We start from the raw sequence: 19592 nt of genomic DNA, 5'->3' as shown, positions 1-19592 counted from the left end.
ATCTGATACCAGAATTTCAATAGAAAACACTTCAGATTTAGACCGAAGGAAATATATCCAAACAAAACGACTATAATCATCAATAAATGTGATAAAATATTTATAGTGAGAATGAGAAACTACAGGAGACATACCCCATACATCACTATGAATCATTTCAAAACAAGTGGAAGCACGATAAACACCAGACGGAAAAGGAAGTGTTTTACTCTTAGCCAATTTGCAAACAGAACATGAAATAGAGGCATTAAAAACATTTTTATTTCCCAACAAACCATTTTTAAATAAATGGGACAAACCAACAGAGTTTGGATGACCTAATTTTCTATGCCAATCCTCATAAGAGTTCAAAACATTATTACAAGCAAGAGATATATGATTAGAAATAAACTTGAGTGGAAACAATCTTCCCACTTTAGGCCCCTTCGCAATCACCTTCCCCGACACCTTCTCCTGCACAAGACAACCATCACTAAAAAAGTTAACATCATAATTTTTATCTACCAATTGACCAACAGATAATAAATTAGACGCAAGTACAGGTGATATAAGCACGTCCCAAAAATCAGAGTTTATGTCGCCAATATCAGTAATAGATAAAGTATTACCATGAGCTATTTGAATTTTCTGATTACCATGATAAGAATGTAAATTGTGCAAATGCTCTGAAGAACCTGTCATGTGATTGGATGCACCCGAATCAAGAAACCATGGGCTAGAAACATTAGAAGACTTACCCTGAATTCCCAATGCCGAAAGAGCGGAAAGTATCATTTGTTGAATCAATTCAGGTTGTATAGCACTATTGTTTGATGCCCCATTAGTGGATGGACCAACCGCATGATTTGTAGTTGCATGGAATGCCTGTATTGAACGTTGTGTTGGTCGTGGAGGACGTGTGAGACACTCAGAGATAATATGACCATGTTGCTTGCAGTAATTACAAAACTTCTTATTGCAGCTACGAGCAATATGACCAAATTGTTTGCAAGAGAAACATTGAACCTGTCTCATATAACGACTTTTACCTTTACTTTGAGCAGCATATGCAACCGTCACGGGCTCGGAAATGGTAGCTTCATGAGACATGACTCCTTGAGTAATAAGACGTTGTTCCTCCCTTAGAAGTTCTCCAACACATGTATCTAAATAAGGAACAGGATTCCTATTCAGCAAGGCACCTCTGACAACCTCAAATTTCGGACGTAATTTCATGAGAAATTAATCTCGCCCACTGGTGTTGTAAACCTCTTGAACAGCCGCGAGAGAGGTCTTGGGAACATTAGCATGTATAATAGAAGAGTGTTCTGTCCAGAGATTTAAGAAACCAGAATAGTATTCTTGAATAGACAAAGCACCTTGTTTATAGTTGGCTATTTCTAACTCCAACTGAAAACGTTTTGTCGAATTGTCCCGGTTGTAAATATGCTTCAAATAATTCCACATTTCTTGAGCAGTTGAAAAAGAGCGTAAATTATTGATCATCTGAGGATCAATACTCTTAAGAATCCAAGTGATGATTTGAGCATCTTTAGTTTCCCACGCATCTAAAGCAGTTTTCTCCCTCGGTGCCTTAGAAACATCATCTAGATAACTCCATAATCCTTTTCCTTTAACATACATCTTGAATTAAAATTCCCATGCAGAATAATTTTTGCCGGTAAAACGGATACAAAAATTCTTTTTATTTTCCATGGCCCTCACACGTGCAGCAAATCTATTCTAACAAGAAACAAGATTTCAAGAGCGACCTAGCGGGGTGTCGCTATTTCGGCCAAGAGAACAAGGATTCACAGGTTAGATCAAACCTTCTGATACCATGTTAGAAATTCTGGCTTGATGCCTTTCTCATTGCATTTGATACTATATATAATAGTGTCGGTAATTACAACTCATAATGACTAATCACAACTAATTACAGCTCTTAATGACTAATTTTCTATTCTATGAATGTAAATTATTTACAATAAATATGTGTGATTATTTCCTAATTAACAGCAACACCTACTTGTAATGCATACTACTGTTGACAAAATTTCTGTACCAATCCTCGACAGAAAATGGTGAAGAGAGGTCATGTAACAGCTACTAAGGCATTGGTACAGTGGAAGGACATTCGATTGACAAAGCTACATGAGAATTCTATTATGACTTGCTCAAGAAGTTTCCCAATTTCCACCCATGAGGACATGTGTGATGTTAAAGAGAAAGAGTATGCCCCTATAATATTTTTAATTTTTCTTAATTACCATTATTTATATATATATATATATATATATATATATATATATATATATATATATATATATATATATATATATATATTATTTTAAAAGTTTATTTTTAAATTAAAATATAATCAAATTGATTGTGCTTAATTTCAAAACATATTTTTAGTAAAACTTTTAAAAATAATTTTATTTTATATATTTTTATTTTAATATTAAGATATCATCACCAAATATCACATATAATTAGTCATACTACATTAATTATTTATATATAGAGATAAATATATAATTTTGTTAATAATAAAATTGAAAAAATTACATAAATAAAAAAATTATATATATTACATTACTAATTTATAAACTAATATGTTGCCCCACAGTTTAAAATCTTAAACTCCGATTCTATCTCATAGTAATTCAAAATATCATATTTAATTAATTTATCTTATTGCTTTTTTTTTTTTTTGTATAAGTTGCTATTAATCGTAAGATTTTCTACCGATGGATTTTCCTAATTCATGATTGGTTGTTTTGCAATCAATCATATCTATTTAAACGTTGTAGCTTCTGGAATGAAAATATCAATAATGTCTCTTCTTCCTTAACCTTTTCTTTTATAAATTCCAAACATCCAAATAAAAGTTCTATATTTTATATTTTAGAAAAAGGTACTAGAAGAATAACATTTTTATTGAATTTCACCTAAATATTTTATACAAGAAAATAATTAAAATGTGTATTTATTATTTTGACACGGTATATTCAAAATCGCTATGTACTCAGAGATAAGGGTAATGTATAAGAACATTTTACAGAATCTAGATAATGGGGTCACTGTCTCTGAAGTTAGTTAGAGTGCATGCAGAGGATACAAATTACAACAATCCATTTTGAACTTAAGTACTTTTTCCTTTAATCTAATTATTATGGAAGCACTATCTCTTTCCCTTCCCACAATCACCGTTACCAATTCCAATCTCAACTACGTTTCTCTGAGCGCTGCTTCTGGTTATGCCTCACTCTCTTCCTTACAACACCGTCCTTCTTCCTCAACCAGACTCTTCGCTATGGTTCGTATTCCTTATTATGATTAGGTTTCTGCTTTTTTAATTGTAATTTTAAGTATAATGATTGTAAACAAAAATTGATATTCTTGCATTTCATTTTACAGAAGAAGAGTGTTGTTCGTGTACGAGCCGAGAATGAAGATTTTGAATTGAAGCAAGTCAGGGATATGGCTGCTGCCAAAAAGAGATGGGAAGCTTTGGTATTATTTTACATTTTTAATTCAATTTCTTTTGGTGATTGTGTATAATTTAAGTGAAGTGCAAATTGAAGAGTTCTAAGTTCTAGTTCTTGTTCTTGTTTAATTGAATTTTCATATTATAGCTATTTTCCACTAAGGAACCATTTCATTCTGCGGCTTTCGTACGCAGTTGGTTATGGGGATTTAAATAGGGTTTTTGCTTGTTTGTTTTTGTAGCTCAGGGAAGAAAAAATTAAGGTTCTTACTCCAAGGGAAGCTGGGTATGCTGTTCAGCTTTCAAACAAGCCCCTTCTTGATGTTCGCCCCTCAAATGAACACAACAAGGTTTCTCCTATGATGCAGCCCTTGCTTTTTTTTACCTTTCTCAATATAGTTCAAATATGAATTAGTTATTTACATACTTTCTCATACGAGTCAGTAGGAACGGATCAGGGAAGAAACTTGAACTTTTAGAAATGTTGTTCTGATGGCCATGCATTCATGAAGCTAATTATCACGAGTAATTGATCTTAGTAGTAGTTGTTGAAAGTATGAGATTGACGTTTTCATATACATTTGATTCTATTCAACTTTCATAATTCTAGTTCTTATTGCACATAAGTAATTTGACTCTTCTGCTTTTGTTTTTCATTTCTTTGAAAATATCCACATATTATTGCTGTGATCTATGATTTTGCTATTTTTGCATGTTTTGAAGGCATGGGTGAAAGGTTCGACCTGGATTCCGATATTCGATGTCGATAATGGACTAGATATTGGAACTATTCCCAGAAAAGTTACAAATTTTGCTATGGGTATTAAAAGATCTGTGCTGGTTCTTTCATTACATTTATGCAATCAGTCACTCAATTTCATTGGAATTCTATTACATTTGACTCGAGGTTTTGAACAGGTGGTTGGTGGAGTGGCATGCCTACACTGTCTTTTGACAAGTATGAAGTATCATATAGTATTATTTCTTTGTTCTTTTGACTATTTCTCTGTGCACATAAATTTTATTTTTTCATTTCTTTCTCTCTTCATCAGCTCCTTCTTACCCAAAGTTATGGAGAAGTTCCCCAAAGATGCAGAATTAATCGTTGCATGCCAGAAGGGACTAAGGTGAGATCTATACACTCCATTGATTACGTACTGAATTGGGTTGCTTCGAATTATAATTTCCATTTCCTTAATATGCTGGTAATTGGTAGACACTTGTGTTTTGAATCACATTTCAATTTTTAAATCTTTGGTTCAGTCAAATTCTGGTGGGTGATCCATCTAATCATTTCACAAGTGTCTGTCAAACCAACATACAATGTAAATCTTGTGTTGTACTGAACATGGTTTTTGGCTAGATCCTTAGCTGCATGTGAACAACTGTACAATGCTGGCTACAAAAACCTGTTCTGGGTTCAAGGAGGCTTCGAGGCTGCTGAAGAAGAGGCATGTTTCCCATTTCAATATTCTGAAATTTACTCAATTGTTTTTTCTAGGGCTTTACTCAAAAAGGGAGCCCTTCTAGAAATTCTTCAAGGCCTGGGTTTTAATCTAGGCTCGGAGGGGGTTTGAAAGTAGTTTTCAACCAGCAATAGATGGACCTCAGTTAATACCTCACTAGCTGTGTCATTACCCCAAGTGCAAAGATATATTGTGCTTTACTCTGATTAAAATTTGGAAAGTAAAAATAACTTATCTAGGGAGCCTAATCCTTGTGGCCTGTTCTGGAGCAGGATCTTGTTGTGGAGGGTTCAGTGCCACTCAAGTTTGCTGGAATTGGTGGTGTCTCGGAGTTCCTTGGGTAACTATCTAATCTTCCCCTTTTTCCCTTACTTCTAATGCATGAAATGTAATATCATTGGTGAAGTCTAATATGACCTATTTAATTAAAGTTTTCTCCAATGGATAACATAAATTATTTTCTACTTTATATTGTTTACTATGTTTTTATCATGAATTCATGCCACGTTAGACCATATACTTCTAAAAAGTTATGATTGGTTAGTAACACGAATAAAGTTCAAAATCACTATCAATTTTGGTTTATGACACAGGCAGAGTTTTAAGTTGCTGCTTGTTAAACACGAATAAAGTTCAAAATCACTATCACTTTTGGTTTATGATACAGGCAGAGCTTTAAGTTGATGCTTGTTAAAGGCCCGTGGTGATTATTTTTAAACAATGAAAAAAGAGAAGTTTATGTTTTTCATATGTTGGGTTCTCTTGATTTTTGTTCAAAAATTTTAATGCCCAAGGAGGAGTTTGATGGTAATAGGTATCAATTTCGGAATTGATGTATTTTTGTTACAGATTGATTGACAGCTATTGGCGGTGAATTTTATTTTGTCGTGCCAAAAGCTGAAATTACATACCTAGTTACATTCAAATCAATTTTTAGATCGATTGTCAACTTGTCAGTATTAAGCATACATATAACTTAACTACACTTTTTGTTGTGAAGAAAGTTCTTGAAGATTTCAGTGAGAAATGACATAGGAACCCTGTGTTATGTATTTCCAGATTGCCATGAATTCACGTAAACGATCCTGTAAATTCTTGCTGGCAATAGTAGCACAAAAATTGTATAAACTACTTTTCCGGCTGCGAAACATAATAAGAAATTTAATATTAAGAGAATATTACATAGATTTGAGTTGTGGTTCACCATCTATTTGATGACAACTTTCCTGTATGTAGCAGAATGTCCCTAGCTTGTGGGAATAGTAATTGCACAGACGTAATTGCATGATATATATATATATTTCAAATGAGGCTTTACACAATCTAAATAATTCAAACAATTTTTAAACATGTATATTACAAATTGACTGCAAGATTATTTCCAGTTGGACAGATCAACAGAGAGCCGCCGCAGCCAAGGAAGGCTGGGGATACAGATTAGTGTTTTCTGCGCGCCTGGTAATCTATATACTATATGCTTTAAGTTGTGAATTGTTTTCTCAATCTTGACATCACTAATTTGAATGGTTATTGCATAGATTGGACTGTTTCTTGTTGCCGACGCATTATTTATCGGTGCTCAGCAAGTTGGACACTATCTTCAGGAAATCAGGACCCATTGAGATTCTACGGCTACATTTGAGTTATTGATTAGTCCTCGTGTAGACAATGTTCTTTGTTGTGGATGAGAAAATAGAGACAACAGGCTGAGGAACTCAATTTTGAATCCTGACCCTTGGCAGAACCCATCCTTTTGTTAGATTTACTAGCAGGTGCTATCTGGAATTTATGTCATAATATTAGGCTCATCCTATTCCTAGTCACTACATGATTATAAATCCAAATTTAGCTGGGAAGCAAATTTAGTTTAGGTTTCTTCCACGTGGCTATGCACCAATACTTGCTTTTTCGACCAAATTGTTGTACGTTTCTTAGAAATTTCCAGAACCCAAAAACATGTCATGATACTGCTTCATTATTGTTAATATTTTGGCATGAATATGTGTATTGAAGCCGTTGATGTACTATATGAATTCCGAACCGTGATTATTTTTTTGCAGAAACCCTCTCAGGGCTGGTTAAATTAAGGTTTATTTTGTGCATGGTTGTGTTCTAATTGTATCCGTTTAGAATTTTCATCTTTGTATAATTAGGTTGATGATCCTTTCCGAAAAGGACAAGACATTTTATAAGAAATGTTAACATTTAGGTTTAGTGATTTCCACTGCCTTCCCAAAATTGCAAAATCAAGTTGTAGAAAACAAAATTACCAAACCAAATGGTTGACGAATCGCAGATGCTTCTCAGTTCCTTGTTCTTTCTTCGTCTCTTATTTGAGCTGATTTTTGTGCATTTATAAACAACTTTTGGAAACACTTGGTCACATAGATTGCAGGTGTTACAAAGTGCAAACTAATGAAAATAGTTTCTGTTAACTTTTTTCCTTCCTTTAGTCCCCTCAAACTTTTGATTTCAAGTTTTTTTTTAGGAATCCCTTGGGTTTATGGATGTGATATTATGAACTACTTTTTTTCCTTCTTTCCTGAAGCACTAGAAATAGCAGATTTTATATAGGAAAATAGAAAACTTCAAACTAAGTCCTTCCAAATTATGATGTATACTGGTAATGTTTTAATCTTTGATGAGAAAATTAAAAGTTGATTTTAGTTACACATATATGCTCTTTCTGCTGTATCACGAATCTTCACAGAAAATAAGGCTTAGCAACAACCAGAAGATTTTCTCTCCTGTGCATTGAAATGCCAAAAACTTCAATGAGATCCAAGTCTTTTGCTGTAATACCAGGAGGAAGCTCCCAGTCAAAGCTATAGAGTAGTTGAGCAAGAGCAAGCTCAACAACTGCAATGGCAAATGTAATAGCTGGACAGCCTCTTCTACCCGCCCCAAACGGTATTAGCTCAAAATCCTTCCCCTTATAATCAATATTACTCTCTAAAAATCTCTCTGGTTTAAATGCAGCAGGATCTTCCCAACTTTCCGAATTCCTGCCAATTGCCCAAGCATTGACAAAAATTCTTGTTTTAGCCGGAATTGTATACCCTTCTATGGTAATATCTTCCATGGATTCTCTTGGGACTAATACCGGTACTGCAGGGTGCAAGCGAAGTGTCTCTTTAATTACAGCTCTCATGTACTGCAGTTGATGCAGGTCAGTTTCTGCAACAACTCTTCTTTCTTGCAGAATGCTACGCACTTCCTTTTGTGCTTTTTCCATAACATGAGGATTCATTAACAGCTCTGTCATTGCCCAATCAAGCGTAATGAATGTTGTATCAGTTCCAGCAGCAAACATGTCCTGCAAAAAAAGGATTATGAGCTTCTCATTTGTCAACTAAGCAAGACATGGTTGTCATTAAGGCTTCACTTACCAGGATTATTGCCTTGATATTATCAGTGGTGAGAGGCATTTCATTCTCGCCCGAACCATTCCTCTGCACTTCGAGTAAAATATCTACAAGGTCCTTATGCTCCTTTACTTTATCGCAAGCCTTGTGTTCATTCACTATCTGATCAAAGAGCTGATCAAATTTTCTCGAAGTATGTTGGAGTCTCACTTTCATACCTGTCAAGCTATGTATGAACTCGAGCGAAGGAAAAAAGTCACCAACACTGAATCCTCCAAGGAGTTCCTGATACTCATCAAGCATCTTTGGGAACCCATGTTTTTCACTCTCTCCTCCTTCTGAAAAGTCCTTTCCAAAAGCTACACGGCATATAGCATTATTTGCATACTGTCCCAACATCTTAGACAAATTGGTAGTTCCTGGATAACACCCTGCAACCCTTTGAACTAAACTAGAAACTTCTTCTTCTCTAACAGCACTATATGAGTTTACTCTTTTGACACTTAGAAGCTCAAGTATGCAAATTTTCCTCACATGTCTCCAATAAGCACTGTAAGGAGCAAAAGCAATATCTGTGCAGTTGTAAAAAAGGTATTTAGCTGAAAACAACTGTGGTCGGCTTGCAAGTGCAAGATCATGAGTTTTCAACACCTCCTTTGCTAGTCTAGCTGATGAAACAACCACTGTTGGGATTTGTCCAAGCTGTAGGAAAATTATGGGTCCATATTTGTCTGCAAGACTTTGTAAAGATATGTGAGGCATGGTGCCAAGCTGGTGGAGGTTTCCAATGAAGGGTATGGTAAGAGGACCAGGAGGTAGATTGGATTTTCTCTTTCTTGAGTTGTTTACAAAGAGATGTATCATCAATAGAGGTATGATAATGGATACACAGAGGAGGAATGATGTATAGCTTCCCCAAAGCCATTGGAGCTGAACCATTTGATAGACCAGCAGAGGAGCTTAGTTTGCAAAGTACTTAAGATATGTTGTCAGTGTTAAGATTTATCTTATCTTAAATTGAATCATATATATGAGGAAGTCTGGGCGGTCATAACCATTTGAGAAGACTATTCAAACAAACACGCAATCTTTTTTTATATTAAAAAAAAAACAAGAAAACAAACTACTGTTATAAGGATGCTGCCTCAGGAGGGGACACCTGTTGGAGAAGAGAAGAAACTCACAACTTATGATTAATCAATACATTCATTTTCTTTTCAATACAAATCTAACTTTTAGAGTTGTGGTTGGGTCAACCTGTGGATGAGACTTTTTTAACACTTCCACACGTAACACAATTGAACTTGGTATGATTCATTAACATATTTAAGATATGAGAAACTCTTTTAACACTTCCACACGTAACACAATTGAACTTGGTCTGATTCATTAACATATTTAAGATATGAGAAATCCTCTTTCTATCTCTATTTTTTTATGGGTGCTCCTATACCATTATGAAAAGTTTACTCTCCTTAGAGTTCAAAGATGCATCTTCAGACATATTTATTTTAGTCATTTCTCAGACTAAATTGAAGAGACACTATAATTGTGTCAAATATTAATCCGAAGATGCATCTTTGTATGCGTAAAAAGTGTGTCCGAAAATGCATTTTCATAAACACAATTTATTCAAAAGTTAATGGATGATCTGGAGATGCATCTCCAAACACTTTTGTTTCATAACCCGCATCATACTACCTTTGCCACTTCCTTCTTGTTCATTTTTTGGAAAAAACAGTTATCTTCCTGCTCTAAAGCTTTTGAGCTCTTTGTCCCATTCAAGCTTCTCTTTGTAGCAAACTTCTATCATTAGAGCTCTAACTCATCCTTTCCAGCATCTCATAACTCATACATTCAATTTGATTTTGTAAGTTTTTAAAAATTATATCTCTTTTTATATTTTGATTTGAAGTTAGTTATTTAAGCTACATTAGTTTTTTTAGATGCATTAGATAGTAGTGTAAACGATTTTGGTAGGATAGAAGAACATGCATTGAGGTATTTTGGTATTGTTATGGCAGAAATGGTGTATCTTTCATGAGACAATCGCATGTTTTTTCGGAGATACATCTTTGAATTTGATCTGCATTATTTTCGGAGATATATCTCCGGATTGAACTCAGGCAAAAAATTTGTTGATTTTGTGGAATTTGTGAATTTGTCCTAACATGTTTATATTTGTCTTTGTTTCTAACGCACATGTAATGGCTAAAAACAACACTGGTCGAATTAGGCTCGGACGTGTGTCCCAAACCACGCTGGTATGACATAAGAGGGTCGCAACGAGGACCATGAGACCACGGGACCACGAGTTGCTGATAACTTATTTGACATTGCATCTACTTCGCAATCCTGAGGTTCCTAGACGTTGGTTCTCGTAGCGGACTCCTTCAAGCATATGATACAATAGATCTTGAAGTTTCAGAAATTCCTGAAGCCCCTGAAGCGCAGGCGGAAGCCGCTGTCGATGCTCCTTTAGAAAGTTACACAGGAGACCCATTTGACACCTCCTTACTTCATTTATATGTTGACCATGCTGCTGGACATGTATGGGAAGGGGAGGTATACTTATTTTCTTTTGAAATTCATATGTTTTCAACTAATTAAATTGATGTTGATGGTGCTATTTTATTTTGACATAAGCATTATTGTTTGAAATCGGTAAACCACGACAGTAAGATATTGGAGTTGGCACAACCCATTGATACTTGGTTGTTATCAGTTATTGTGGTCTTGCCGGTTTATGTTCTTCTTCTTACATGACCATAAACCACGACATGCATACGACTTTTGTTGAGAGGTGACACTCAGAGTCATATTTCCACCTTCCTATAGACGAGATGACCATCATCTTGGATGACGTCTCATGCCTCCTGCATCTTCCCATCAGGGGGAGATTACTGCACCACTAGAGGATTGGGCGAGAAGAAGTCGTCGATCTGATGGCCACCCATTTGGGGGCTGAGCCTACTAAGGTCGCACAGGTAGCATATGACACTTGAGGCGCTCATGCACAGTTTAGCTTTTTGGAAAAACTTTATAAAGAACATTTGTAAAGGGCCTTGGATGTCGAAGGTGATGATGTACATGTTGAGTACCACCGGCAATGTACATTGAGGTGTTACCTCTTGTTCTTGGTTGACACGTACATTTTTGTGGACAAAAGTGCAATCTATGTCGATGTGATATACCTTAAGTATTTTATCGACCAAACTTTAATTCACGAGCATAACTGGGGGGCTGACTGTTTGGGGTACATGTACTCGAAGCTGTCGAGGGTTGTCTTTTAAAGACAAAGTAAATCATAGGGAGCTGCGCACTACTTACAATATTTTCTTGTTACTAATATTTTCATAATTTATTTGTTACACTTGTTATTAATATTGTATCCGAACCATTTTTTAGGGATGGATTATTTCCCACTTCCCTTGCATCATCGGTTAGGAAGTTGCGCCTACCTACGATGAGGACTGGCCACATGCAATCGCTTTTGTTTCGTACATGGGAAATAGTGTGGTTGATTCATTCAGAGAGTATCTTGACCGTCATGTACCAGATGATATTTGTTTCTGCCCATATGAGGGTCACCGGGGGACATGTCTATTTGATGTCATTTCCTTATACTCTGAGTGACTGGCATGTGGGTCATCTCTTATGTATCCTTATTCGTCTGAGCGAGTGATACGCCAGTTTGGCTATTTGCAAATTATTCTGAGACCTTCCTATGGGTCTTCTCCTTCCAGCGTTCGCCATAGAGATCTTGGTGTGATACTGGATGATTTCGAGAGTCATTTGGTACCATTTCATAGAGCCAACTCTTGTACATTGGGTTGTTGTTGACGACTATATGACTTGGTTTTATAGGGTGTCATACCTTATCATGACACCAGATGCTCCTGGAATACCACGTAGGCCAGCTAACCAGGAGCTACTTAAGGCTTAAGATGATCAGGCCGAGAGTATGACGGCGGTCTATCGACGTGTTGTGGAGATGGATAGAGTAGGCATAGAGGAAGGACTCTTTGAGGCTGTTAGTCCTCAATTGGCCCTCGTGCAGAACATGATTTTCGAGTTATGAAATGTCATGTAGTACAATCATTGGAGGAGAAGGCAGGGGTTCGACATATGTAGTGTTTATGTTTCGATCTATTATTATATTTTTTGTATCTTGGGACAAATATTATGCATGGTGTTGCATTTTTGAATTAATATATGATTTTTTAATTTTATTTATCTTTAATTAAACTTTATTTTACTTTGATTTTACGTCAATATAACTTGGGCTCGAAAAATTATAATGTTAGAACAATGGTGATGTTTTGAAACCATTTAGAGGGGTTTCCAGAGATGCATATCCGAAATGATCTCCCCTGCAATTACAACTTTCAATACATGTAAAAGGACTTTATGGGACATTTAGGAGATGCATCTTCGGATACACTCAAATAGTATACGAAGATGCATCTCTGAACCATATTTTGATCAAATGGGGTGAATATCAGAATAGCACATTTTGGTGTAGTTTCGGTGCATTTGGAGATGCATCTTCATATGCATGAATGACAATTTTGGATTTTCAAGGGTGTGGAAGACATCACCAAGGTTGGAAAGAGCATCTCCTTTAAGACATCCTCACGTCGAACCAACAAAGTTGAATTTGGTGTGTGAATATAAATGGTAGATAGTTCGATAACAACATTATTAATTTTTATTTCTCAACCTGGAATATTTTGGTAATAATGGTAGCAATATCTTCCTTTTAACATATTTTGAATCACATTTCATATAAAGTGATGTTTTTTAGCATAAATCAGATCGAAGAATCTGGGATGAGCTTTACATCTTTCTAAACTTTTGTCTCATATTCAACTCCTTCTGATCGAACAAGTACTTCAAACTCTTGTGGTTACTAAACACTTCAAATCTGGAACCAAATAGATAATGTCTCCAAATATTTAACACAAACACCACGCCTGGCAATTCTAGATCATGCGTAGGATAAGTCCTCTCATGAACTTTCAATTGTCTAGAAGCATAAGCCATAACTTGACTATTCTGCATCAGCACACCACCTAGACTCGTCTTCGAAACGTCATAATACACAACAAATTATTCACTTGGACTCGGTAAAATCAACATTGGAGCAAACGTCAACTTCTTCTTGATTTATTGAAAACTCTCTTCACACTGTGTCATACCTCAAAATTTGCCCTCCTTTTTTTATTTTTTATCTAACCTATAACTTGATATTCATTTTAGATTCAAAGCTTGAGGTTAATAATAAAAACTAGGGTTTTGTTTGAGGATTGGAGGATTGCTCACCACATGGAATGCAAACCTTATTTCATGCTCTCTTGAATCTTAATTCATGGAGTTCACATCATGACATTCATTTATGTATTCAGAATCCTAATGATTGAGTCTACCATTCATTGACCTCACGAGTTTTGATTTTATCACCTAAATCCTAGCTTTTGACTTTGGGTATTCATTTTGCTTTGAGTGGTTATGAAGCCCCGATTTCATGAGCCAGTTGTCTTGATTGGCTTGAAAAGCATTATTTCCTGGATCATGTGGCTTGCAACCCTGATTTTTTTCTTGGTTCACATCATTTAATGATTCTTTGATTGCTTGTCTGATCGTCCTTGTCCATGTTACTTGATATTTGTGATCCATTGATTTGCATAATGGTGTATGTTTAACATTTGTGGATGATGGTTTATCTGTTGATCTTGAGAAACCCTAAATCATGCATTGAATTACTTAGTCCCTTTGGTTTGATTCACCACTTGGCTATGGTTTAGTACATGGTTATTGGTTCATTTCATATTTGACATTGTTCCATTCATATAAATCATTAATTCCATTCAATCCATACTTCATTGTTCATAATGCATATCTTGAATTCAATTAAGTTTTGGTGGAAAATTCTTATTTGAAATAAGGCATTTCTTTTTCATTTGATTCAAAGAAGTTTTTGCATTCAAAATTAACCATTACATTCAAATCTCAATTTACATTGTCCATACATATTTACAAAAATTGGGAGATTTTGGCAAAGTTGACTTTTTGGTCAACGGTTAGTCAACCCTTGATTCCTAAAAAGCCCTTTTCTATTTTTGATCTCTCTTCATGTTGGGTTTTGGGCTCCCTTCCTATGTGGAGAAAGGTCCAATATGTGCAAGCCCATGTGTCTCACTTAACCAAGTGGAGAGAGGTCAGATCAGAGAGTGTGAGAGAGCTGAATTCAAATAGTGAGGCAAGAGAAAAGTGAGAGAGGAAGAGCAAAACCCATTTTCGCATAAAACAGAGCAGCTGCACTAGATTCGCGATTTCTCCTTTGTTCACCGTCGGATCAGGCTGAAATTTGGACAGCAGGTTCGTGACTCGTGGTACTTCAATCTGACCGGTTGAATCGTCGATCAGAGGTCTGAGGTGGGAGAAATCGAGCTCGGACAGTAGTAGTATTTTCTGGTTTTTCTGCTGAACTTTGTTCTCAGTTTCATGCTTGTTTTCTCATTGTTTTGGTTGATTGTTATGCTGGTTACCTTACTTTTTTTAGCTGGTTACTGAGCACGAATTTGTGTCATATTTAAAACTCTCTTGTACCCATATTTTGATCATAGTGGAGCTCTATTACTAGCTTGGTCCCGTGGTTGTTTACTTCTCACATTGAGAAGGTTTTTCCACGTTAAAAATTATTGTGTCCCTTGTGGTGGTGATTTTAGTTGCCGTGATTATTTGTTGTTGTTCCTCACAGATTCTTGCAAGTTTGGGAAATTGATTATCCGCTGCATATTGCTCTGTTAGAGTTGTTATTGTTATTTGTTGTTGAATTTCCCATCAGAGTGGCATCAGAGCTCTTTGGTTAAGGGGCTGTTTGACTTGTTTGAATGATGGAGGCAAATACAAATAGAATGATTTGTTTGAATGGCTCTAATTATCACTTGTGGAAGGGAAAAATGAAGGATCTGTTATTTGTGAAGAATTTGCATCTTCCTGTGTTTGCTAGTGAGAAGCCAGAATCCAAGACTAATGAGGATTGGAGTTTTGAACATCAGCAGGTTTGTGGTTTTATTCGGTAATATGTAGAAGACAATGTTTATAATCATATTGCTAATGAGGAACATGCAAGATCCTTGTGGAAGAAGATTGAATCTTTGTATGCTTCTAAATCAGGGAATAATAAGTTGTATTTGTTGAATTCCTTGATGAATTTGAGGTACAAGGAGGGGACTTCTATTTCAGATCACTTAAATGATTTTCAAGGGCTCCTAGATCAATTGTCAGGTATGGGTATCAAATTTGATGATGAAGTGTTGGGACTATGGCTACTGAATACTCTACCAGATTCTTGGGAAACTTTTCGGGTTTCAATTACAAACTCAGCTTCTAATGGTGTTGTCTCTTTGCAAAGTGTAAAGGGAAGTGTTCTTAATGAGGAGATGAGAAGGAAGGCACAAGGTACTTCATCTTATTCCGAGGTACTTGTCACTGAGAACAGGGGCCGAAGTCAAAGAAAGGAACCGAAAGGGAACAGACAGAATAGCAGAAGTGCGAGTAGAGAGAACAACAAAAGCAAGTCCAAATCCAGATACAAGAATGTGGAGTGCAATTATTGTCACAAAATGGGGCACATACAGAGGAACTGTTTCATATGGAAAAGGGAGAGCAAAAACAATAACAGTAAGCAGAGAGATAAGAATCATGATGATGATGACCGTGTTACTACTGCTACTTGTGATGATCTGATTATTCTCCGTGACTATGATTCAGTAAATCTTATATCAGATGAGAGCATGTGGATTATTGATAGTGGTGCTACACTGCATGTTACACCAAGGAAGGAGTTCTTCACATCTTACACTTCTGGTGACTTTGGAGTGTTGAAGATGGGTAATGATGGTGTGTCCAAGGTAGTTGGTATTGGTGATGTTTGTTTGCAGACCAACATGGGAGTGTAGTTGTTGCTTAGAGGAGTCAAACATGCTCCAGATGTTCGCTTTAATTTGATATCTGTGCTGATGCTTGATGATGGTGGTTATGATAATCACTTTGGTTCAGGAAAATGGAAACTCACCAGAGGTAACTTAGTTGTGGCCAGAGGGGAGAAAATTAATAAACTGTATTGGACTAAAGCATTGGTTGCTAAAGACAGTGTGAATGCCATGGATATGGAGGCTTCTTTGTGGCACCGCAGGCTTAGTCATATCAGTGAAAAGGGGCTGAATTGTTTAGCTAAAAAGGATGTACTTCCGGGATTAAAGAGTGCAGAGTTGGAGAAATGTTCTCATTGCATGGCTGGTAAGCAGACTAGAGTATCCTTCAAGAAACATCCTCCCTCAAGGAAGTCAGAGTTGCTTGAATTGGTGCATTCTGATGTTTGTGGCCCGTTGAAGGTAAAGTCATTTAGTGGTGCACTATATTTTGTTACTTTTATTGATGATTGTTCCAGGAAGCTTTGGGTCTATGCTTTGAAGACAAAAGATCAAGTTCTGGAGAAATTCAAAGAGTTCCATGTTATGGTGGAGAGACAGTTAGGCAAGAAGCTGAAATGCATTCGTACTGACAATAGTGGTGAGTATTATGGACCATTTGATGTTTATTACAAGCAGCACGGTATCAGACATGAAAAGACTCCTCCTAAAACTCCTCAGCTAAATGGTTTAGCAGAGAGAATGAACAGGACATTGATTGAAAGAGTTAGGTGTATGCTTTCTGAAGCAAAGTTGCCTAAGCATTTCTGGGGTGAAGCATTGTAGACGGCAATGCATGTTATTAATCCGAGTCCTGCAATTGCTTTGAATGCTGAGGTGCCAGACAAGATTTGGTTTGGCAAGAATGTCAGGTATGATCATTTGCGTGTCTTCGGTTGCAAAGCATATGTGCATGTTCCAAAGGATGAGAGATCCAAGTTGGATGCGAAGACAAGACAGTGCATCTTTATCGGTTATGGTCAGGATGAATTTGGCTACAAGCTATATGATCCAGTTGAGAAGAAAGTTGTTAGAAGCCGTGATGTGAAGTTCATGGAAGACCAAACCATTGAAGACATTGATAAGATGGAGAAGACTACACCTGAGTTCGATAATGGTTTGTCTGATGCTGATCTAGTTCGGATGCCTATACATGATCCGGATACTGCTGAAAATAATGTTCAGAATGATGAGCAACCTGATGATGTTGGTGATCAGCAACTTGGAGATAATTTTGATGTTCCTAATGATGATGCTGAAGAGGAACATGAAATGTCACAAGATGAGGATCTTGGTGATGCTCCTGAACTCCCTCAAGCTCAAGTTTGGAGGTCTACTAGGCAGAGGAAACCATCCACCAGGTATCCTTCTGATGACTATGTTACCTTGACTGATGGAGGAGAACCTGAATGTTATGATGAAGCCATGGAGAGTGATGAAAAGAAGAAGTGGCTGGATGCTATGCAAGATGAAATGAAGTCTTTGCATGATAATCACACTTTTGATTTGGTGAAATTGCCTAAGGGTAAGAAGGCTTTGGAAAACAGGTGGGTCTTCAGGGTGAAGCAAGAAAGCACTTCTACATCTCCAAGGTATAAAGCCAGATTGGTTGTGAAAGGTTTCAGACAGAGAAAGGGTGTTGATTTCAATGAGATTTTTTCTCCTGTGGTGAAGATGTCATCCATTAGAACCGTGTTGAGTTTGGCTGCTACTCTTAATTTGGAGGTAGAGCAAATGGATGTCAAAACCGCTTTCCTTCATGGTGACTTGGAGGAAGAGATTTACATGAAGCAACCTGATGGCTTTCTGGTTAAAGGCGAGGAAGACTATGTATGTAGGCTGAGAAAGAGTCTATATGGTTTGAATCAGGCCCCACGTCAGTGGTACAAGAAGTTTGAGTCAGTTATGTGTGAGCAAGGCTACAAGAAGACTACTTCTGATCACTGTGTCTTTGTTAAAAAGTTTGCTCATGATGATTTCATTATCCTGTTATTGTATGTTGATGACATGCTTATTGTTGGGAAAAATATTTCTATGATTGACATGTTGAAGAAGCAATTGGGCGAGTCATTTGCCATGAAAGACATGGGAGCTGCTAAGCAGATTCTTGATATAAGAATCATGCGTGACAGGAACAAGAAGAAACTTTGGCTGTCACAAGAACACTATGTTGAAAGAGTGTTACAGAGGTTCCAGATGGAAAATGTTAAGGTTGTAAGTACTCCTCTTGCTACTCATTTTAAATTGAGTACTAGTCAGAGTCCTTCTAATGAAGCTGAAAAATCAGATATGCAACGGGTTCCTTATGCATCTGTTGTGGGTAGTTTAATGTATGCAATGGTGTGTACAAGGCCTGATATTGCACATGTTGTTGGTACAGTTAGTAGATTTCTGTCTAATCCAGGTAGAGAGCATTGGAATGTTGTGAAATGGATTTTGAGGTATCTTCGTGGTACTACCAGTTTGAGGCTTTGTTTTGGAGGTGATAAGTCTACTCTTGTGGGATATACTGATTCTGATATGGCTGGAGACATTGATTCCAGAAAGTCTACTTCAGGCTACTTGATTAAGTTTGCAGGGGGAGCTGTGGCATGGCAATCCAGATTGCAGAGGTGTGTTGCATTGTCCACTACTGAGGCAGAGTTCATTGCTATTACAGAAGCATGCAAGGAATTGTTATGGTTGAAGAAATTCTTGCAGGAGCTTGGTTTTGTTCAAGATAAGTACTTGCTATTTTGTGATAGTCAAGGTGCAATTCATCTTGGTAAGAATTCAACTTTTCTTTCTAGGTCCAAGCACATTGATGTTAGGTATCATTGAATACGTGATGCTTTGGATGATGGGTTGTTGGAATTGGCCAAGGTTCATACAGATGATAATGGTGTTGATGTGATGACCAAGGCATTACCGAGAAACAAGTTTGAAACTTGCTGTGAGATCGCCGGTTTGACGGTCACCTCCACATAGTTGTGAGGGGGAGATATGTTGGGTTTCGGGCTCCCTTCCTATGTGGAGAAAGGCCCAATATGTGCAAGCTCATGTGTCTCACTTAACCAAGTGGAGAGAGGTCAGATCAGTGAGTGTGAGAGAGCTGAATTCAAATAGTGAGGCAAGAGAAAAGTGAGAGAGGAAGAGCAAAACCCATTTTCGCATAAAACAGAGCAGCTGCACTAGATTCGCGGTTTCTCCTTCGTTCACCCTCAGATCGGGCTGAAATTTGGACAGCAGGTTCGTGACTCGTGGTACTTCAATCTGACCGGTTGAATCGTCGATCAGAGGTCTGAGGTGGGAGAAATCGAGCTCGGACAGT

The 19592-nt window shown here is 36.9% G+C and overlaps 2 protein-coding genes and 1 non-coding gene across 3 annotated transcripts; 1 reads left to right on the top strand and 2 right to left on the bottom strand.

Annotated features, from left to right (window-relative positions):
* Positions 1–2981: 2981 nt before the first annotated feature.
* Positions 2982–6965, top strand: LOC127083734 (rhodanese-like domain-containing protein 11, chloroplastic). The gene is made up of 10 exons (XM_051024066.1): positions 2982–3301; positions 3403–3498; positions 3715–3822; positions 4196–4292; positions 4391–4430; positions 4525–4599; positions 4836–4923; positions 5211–5278; positions 6324–6396; positions 6477–6965. Exons 1-10 carry the CDS (start codon positions 3158–3160, stop codon positions 6558–6560), a joined length of 873 nt encoding a protein of 290 aa, XP_050880023.1. The 5' UTR covers positions 2982–3157; the 3' UTR covers positions 6561–6965.
* On the bottom strand, positions 4974–5125 carry LOC127090046 (U4 spliceosomal RNA). The gene has a single exon (XR_007791581.1). It is a non-coding gene; the product is annotated as a U4 spliceosomal RNA (small nuclear RNA).
* A 560-nt stretch (positions 6966–7525) lies between the features above and the next one.
* Positions 7526–9449, bottom strand: LOC127083733 (cytochrome P450 71AP13). Its single transcript, XM_051024065.1, has 2 exons — positions 8328–9449; positions 7526–8254 (listed from the first exon to the last, which is right to left on the bottom strand). Exons 1-2 carry the CDS (start codon positions 9240–9242, stop codon positions 7643–7645), a joined length of 1527 nt encoding a protein of 508 aa, XP_050880022.1. The 5' UTR covers positions 9243–9449; the 3' UTR covers positions 7526–7642.
* Between the last annotated feature and the right edge of the window lie 10143 nt (positions 9450–19592).

Source organism: Lathyrus oleraceus, chromosome 5, assembly GCF_024323335.1.
Source record: "Lathyrus oleraceus cultivar Zhongwan6 chromosome 5, CAAS_Psat_ZW6_1.0, whole genome shotgun sequence".
Taxonomy (NCBI): Eukaryota; Viridiplantae; Streptophyta; class Magnoliopsida; order Fabales; family Fabaceae; genus Lathyrus; species Lathyrus oleraceus.
The sequence above is the reverse complement of the archived record's forward strand: the minus strand, read 5'-3'. Positions and strand labels throughout refer to the sequence as shown.

Bases quoted from the DNA above. Each gene is read 5' to 3' on its own strand.
- LOC127083734 (XM_051024066.1), top strand. From the start codon at position 3,158: ATGGAAGCACTATCTCTTTCCCTTCCCACAATCACCGTTACCAATTCC. The intron at 4,293-4,390 runs GTATTAAAAGAT...GGTTTTGAACAG, and splicing joins AGTTACAAATTTTGCTATGG to GTGGTTGGTGGAGTGGCATG. The intron at 6,397-6,476 runs GTAATCTATATA...GTTATTGCATAG, and splicing joins TAGTGTTTTCTGCGCGCCTG to ATTGGACTGTTTCTTGTTGC.
- LOC127083733 (XM_051024065.1), bottom strand. From the start codon at position 9,242: ATGGTTCAGCTCCAATGGCTTTGGGGAAGCTATACATCATTCCTCCTC. The intron at 8,255-8,327 runs GTAAGTGAAGCC...CTTTTTTTGCAG, and splicing joins ATATCAAGGCAATAATCCTG to GACATGTTTGCTGCTGGAAC.